Source organism: Austrofundulus limnaeus, unplaced genomic scaffold, assembly GCF_001266775.1.
Source record: "Austrofundulus limnaeus strain Quisiro unplaced genomic scaffold, Austrofundulus_limnaeus-1.0 Scaffold82, whole genome shotgun sequence".
Taxonomy (NCBI): Eukaryota; Metazoa; Chordata; class Actinopteri; order Cyprinodontiformes; family Rivulidae; genus Austrofundulus; species Austrofundulus limnaeus.
Window position 1 is genome coordinate 1,301,238 of NW_013952484.1, and position 6,000 is coordinate 1,307,237.

Sequence of the window (6,000 nt, forward strand, 5' to 3'; positions counted from 1 at the left end):
GATAGCCCCCACCCACCCCCAGCCCCCACGGTGCATCTTAAAAGTAGAATGCAGTGGAGCACGTGGGCCAGGAGACACGAAAAATCAATTTGACAGGCCATGATGAGGGGAGAGGGGAGTGCTGCCAAGGCTAATATAAAGACAACACATTAAAAATGTAACACTTAAGTGGTTCTCGCATGTTTATTTATGTATTCTAATGAAATAACAGTAAGCACTATAATGCAGAGAAAGAATTTTATTTTCTTTATCATGATTGCGTACGAAGCATCAGCCTGCGTATTYCCTTAAAGCTAAATGTATTAAAGTAATGTTAATTGCAAATGTACTGTATATCCAACAAGGAGTTGAATTATAGAGGAACATTAGACGATCTAGTGAGAGAGCCACATGAAATGTGAAAAGGAGGAAGAAATAAGATCACTCTCTCAGAGTCRGGGTTTTGTTCACGAGTGAGGGAAGAATGGAGCGTGAGATTGATCGACAGATCGGTGCAGCTTCTGCAGTATTACAAACTCTGTACCCTTCAGTCTATGCTCATGGCCACAAACTTTGGGTAGTGATCAAAAGAACGAGATCGCAGATAAGTGGTCAAAATGAGTTTTCTCCACAGAGTAGCTGGACTCTCCCATAGAGATAGGGTGAGAAGTTTAGTAATCTGGGAGAGACTCTAGAGTAGAGCCGCTGCTCCTCCACATCGAGAGGAGCCAGTTGAGGTGGTTTGGGATGCCTCCTGGACGACTCCCTAGGGAGGTGTTTCATGCATGTCTGACTGGGAGGAGACCCTGAGAAGACCCAGAACACACTARAGCAGGGGTGCCCAAACATTTTCCCTGAGAGGGAAAATTAAAATCAGTCTGAGGGCCGTGGGCCAAATGCAATAATATAAGAAATGCAATTACTTCTTAAGTGAAGTTGTTTTATTTTTTATGATTAAGCTAGCAGCCAGTGTGGTTGCCCACATTTTCTTTTCTTCCAACCCATTGACATGGAGAAAATTCAACTTCTGCTCAGGCAGCAAAGGCTCATGGGACTTTCCATAATTTAAAATTTGAGTATATGGGATCTTATTAGGTGTGCAAATCTAGATATGGACTTAAATCTAATCTAAACATCTCTTGTAGTTACTTGTATTTTATATTTAACATAATTACAATCTACTGTAGTAACCAGGACAACTGCTCGTGGGCCAAATCAAATGGCTTGGTGGGCCAATTGTGGCCCGTGGGCCCCACTTTGGGCACCTCTGCACTAGRGTGACTATATTTCTCGTCTGGCCTGGGAACGCCTTGGAATCCTCCCAGAAGAGCTGGAAGAGGTGGCTGTGGGAAAAAGAGGTCTGGGCTTCCCTGCTCAAGCTGCTGCCCCAGTGACTCGACTCTGGAATAAGTGGTAGAGGATGGATGGATGAATGGATGGATGGATGGATAAAGGTTTAATTTTTCCTACCTACAGTTACTAAAAAACAAAGTGTTCATTTATTTCTTAATTAGGTAAATCATTCAATACACATTGAGTATAATAAGCGTGTTAAAGACCCCAATTAAAAAGGTCTGTAGTATTACTACGACTTGGCACTTAAAAAAAACACAGCAGACATATTTGAATCCTGCCTACATCAGATAACCACACTTGACTTAGAGACTCCTCTGCCCTGAGGGAGGACCWCATATTTCACCTTTCTACTGCTCCCTCTGCTGGTTTATTTATTGTCCCCTATAAATGCCCTCCATGAACTCCATGAAGCATGAACACAGAAAAACCAAACGTTTGAGAAAAGAACAAACAATGGATAAAAAACTRTGATTATATAGACAACAGAATATTTGACAACTTACGTAGAAAATCACTAAAACATTTTGTAAGTTATAAAAAAAAAGAAGAGTATTTTTGCATCTGTTTAACAAAATGAGATTGTTGATAAGTGCGTCCTTCATTTAACTAATTTACTCACATGTGGAAGCAGAATATTTAATTTAGATACACATTTGCAGATGTTTGCCTGCACATAACAGATTTTTCAGTGAGTGTGAATGCGTGTCTAATTGCAGAACAGTCTGGACCTTCGTTGATGTTTGTCTCCAGCAGCAGACTCTTATTGTCATTTAGAGAAGAATCTGTCCCTGCAGCAGGATCTGCCATGTCAGGTTTTGTCACCGTCAAACTCTCATCCTGGTGTTTAAATTTAGGAACGGTGTCTTGAAGGAAATCCCAGATTCTTTTCGAGTAGATTGACCTAAAAAATGAGTAAGAAAAAGAACTGATAAAGTTATGATCGAATTACTTTACAAAACATGCATTGAGCTGCCAATTAAAAATGCTTCAAATGTATCTTCAGTAATGCCATCTCCTCATGTTTATATTGTTTATTTTATGCATTAAAAAAATTCAGTGTCAAAGTATYCCAACTGTATCTAGTCTACCCTTTTAGTGAAAAAATAAAAACATTTGCAAATATAACAAAACCAGTAAAAACATAAAATAAAGTTAGAATTTCTAAGCAGATATGAGCACAATCAGACGTACACTTTAAACTGACAACTCAAATCAACTGAGCAGAAACTTACTTGACAGGAATAAATTCAGGGATCCAGCCAGTGAGATTGTGAATAAAAGTAAACGGACCAATCTCTGTGCCATCTTTGAACACTGTACTGAGAAACAAACACACAAATATGTTCCAAAAAGTGCAGAGCCGTGTGGAACTAATCAGAAACGTAATAAGCACATACAGCAGCACACACTAACATCAAACTCGTGAAGAGAATGTGTGTCAGAGAGTTCAAGTCCAAGGTTTTCCCTGGAAATGCCTTCCTACAGTTGCTGAAAGTGGACCTTTTAGCACGTATTTAATGCAAAAAAAACCTATATGCAAACCAATTTGCACAGAGAATGTGATTTACTGAATGAAYGTCTTGAAAAGGACAACTGATATTACCAACTTTTAAAAACTGTTACGGCCAGAGGTCTTTCTTCTATGTTTATACTAAAGCATGGAATGACATTCCTCAAAACATAAAGTCCATTTCAAAACTACAGCCCTTTAAGAAGAATCTTGTCTGCCATCTGCTGGACACTTTTTGTTGTGCTCATATTTAGATGTCTTATTTTGCAAATGCTGCCTTCCTGAAATTTGGTATGCTTGTTTGTCTTTGTGTCTRTGGTGTATAATGATGTGATTGTGATGCTGTATTYCTGAGTGTTTTTTGTGCTGCAGAACAGGAACCTGCTGTAAAACAGCAATTATGCTGAGTCAGGCTTGATTTTTAGTAATCTTTTCCTGTTGAATCAATAAATCAAATCAATTTAATTGAAACTACACAATCGTACCAGCTTGTATATTATAGCTGTAGTTTAGGTCAGCAGCATAAATAAAAGGTATTTAGGATTCATTWTTAGTGGTATTTTTAAAGTCAAACTGCATCTGAATTTTTATAGCAGCCCCTACGTTGGACTAGAGTTTCCTTCTAAGTGAGCGTGTTAAAACGCATACAGAGTTTTTGTTGGAATGTTTGGTTACTTACTTTGTGCAGGCCACTTTGATTAGAGCTTTAGCCAACAACATGGGCCACAGTTCTGATCGACAGGTGGAGGCTGGGAGGAGCAGGTTGTCATTTTTGTCAAACGGCATGAAATCATCTACAGTTATCTTTCTCCAAGAGCCCTGAAGAGAGAAAAATATATAATATTCCTCAAAGATTAGGTTTAAATCAGATTCGTTTTCCCCCAGTTATAACAAGACTTCAGCAATTAAAGGGGACCTATTATGCAAAATTCACTGTTTGAAGGTTTTTTTTTTAACTCAACTTTGGGTATGTACTTCTTAAAAAACAGTCTTAGAACCAAAAAAAATGCACCCAGGGGCACATTTACTGTAAGTAAATGTATTTTTAATGTATATTAACGACAAGTTTTATACTTCTGTCATTTTGTGATGTCACAAGCCGTACGACAACCCACCAGAACCTAAGTTCAGCCCCTTACCTAGGTGAAACTCCACCTCCTCAGTATAAAAAGCCATCACGGTGTTGTTGTGCAATGTGCAGCTCATTTCACAACAGGCCTCCAATAGGGCAATGGGTAGAGTGTTGGACCAGAGTGTGGGAGACCAGGGTTTGAGACTAGCATTGACACAATTTATTTAATCATTTATTTATTTTCATTCGTTATGAACACGTTTTCTCATGAACCTCTATTGTTTAGCTTATTAAAACCTTGTTAAAGCCTATTTGTTCGAGTTTCTGAGGTATTTTCACCGCTGCTGCTCCCTGCTCTGGTAACAGCAGAGTGAGCGCAGAGCAGAGGAGGGGGAGAAGAAAATAAAGAAGCTGCGACACGACTCTGCCTCTGAGTCTCATATGGTTCTCAACGGAGCTTCTGCTATTATTAGCCATGCTAACGTAAACGCTGGCTTTGGAAGGCGGAGTTAATGTCGTCAGATTTTTGGAGGGCGTTACCAACAGAGCTCATTAACATAAACAGCTCTTCTGAACGGAAGTCAGAGCAGGCAGAACTAGAAAATTGAAAATTTTATTATCTGAGAATTATTTTGTGCATTAAATTGAATGAACATGGTCTGATAGCCCACAGACATACCATAAACATTTCTAGGACCCACAACTGACCAAATTTCCCTCTGGGATCTATAAAGTATTTTTGAATTTGAATTGAATTGAATTGGTCTCCTTTAAGCAAACATAATGCACAAAGAAACCTTTATTTGATGATATCTTAACATTTTAAGAACAAAGTGGATTTTGCATATGCCCCCTTTATTAAGTTTAAAAAAATTAAAGGTAGAATTACAAAAACACAAAAAATATTTATTCAGAAATTGAGGCATAATTTCCACAACTTACTGCAATAGAAATAGTATTTTCCTAATTTACAAACTTTATTCTTTATATTGCACAATTGTTTTGATTGCAGTATTATTACAATATAAATATTCTAGGGAGAAGGGGTTTCTACTAGCAAAGAAAATAAGCACAATCAGGTGATAATTTAACTGACATGCATTTCTTTATCAGAACAAGCACTGCATTGTATATATAGTGAACAAATTTTTTTTCTCTTGATTGTTCTCATCTTTTTCTTGCTCAAATGAGCTTGATGTGTTCACATGATGGGATTAAACACACTGCAGGACAGGGTTGTACTGTGACGRAGAAAAGCAAGCGCAGCAGAGAGATAATGTTACATTATTTCGTGCCGTTGGAAGAAAAAAAKAAAAAGAAAATATGTGGATAAATAAGTGGTAATTGAGAGAAAGCAGTAGCCCAAGAACAAAATGAGGAAAATGAAATTGGGTGGTGGTGGGGGGGTAGAGGCCGGGTTAGTGTCACAACTACCATCTGTTGGGATGAATATGGTTGGCACAGCAAGTGTCGCCTACAACTGTGTCCTGCTTGTTTGTCAAAGCAAAAATCCCTGCGAAACAGACCAAAAAATAAAATTTCCTCCTGTTTTTTTTTCTTTATTGGTAACCCAGTTGTTATGGAAGTCCCCGCTTTCAAACACACAGTGAYGTAATCCCCATTGCTAACACATGTGGCAAGTTCCACAAAGCAAAACTTAATGCTGTATCCCAAAAATGACCTTTAAAATGGAGTCACAAGCTGTAAAATTATAGAACTTGTATAAAAGCACAATGAATGACACTGCTTTAAATAAAACCTCCCAAGCCTTGTGCCTATAAGGGTCATAAGTGGAAAAATCCRACTTGAGCCTTGCTGTTTGAAAGCAGCTGACTCCTGTTAAGCCTTATCTATTCAACAGGCAGTTTAGCCTCGTCAGTTTTGGCACAGCAGYGAGACTGATTGATTCGAGCTCTGAGGATAAGGCTCTGCCATCCCTCCCCCTCCCCAGCCTCGCCGTTCTTCTTTCATCTACTAAACCATGTGATCTGCTGCGAGAAGAAATTTCAATTTTATGCCAAGCAACTGTGGCCCTAAACATGCATGGTTAACAAAGAGGTAAAGATGGAGACAACTTCTGAAG

At 38.6% G+C, this 6,000-nt stretch overlaps 1 protein-coding gene across 1 annotated transcript in view; it reads right to left on the minus strand.

The window, feature by feature from the left end:
• The window catches only part of adgb (androglobin), a gene marked incomplete in the record, with an annotated part of 38,858 nt that overhangs the window by 27,839 nt on the left and 5,019 nt on the right, over positions 1-6,000 (minus strand). The window contains 3 exon segments of the mRNA XM_014011577.1: positions 2,064-2,236; positions 2,568-2,654; positions 3,525-3,664. Coding sequence (XP_013867031.1) covers positions 2,064-2,236; positions 2,568-2,654; positions 3,525-3,664 — 400 coding nt within the window.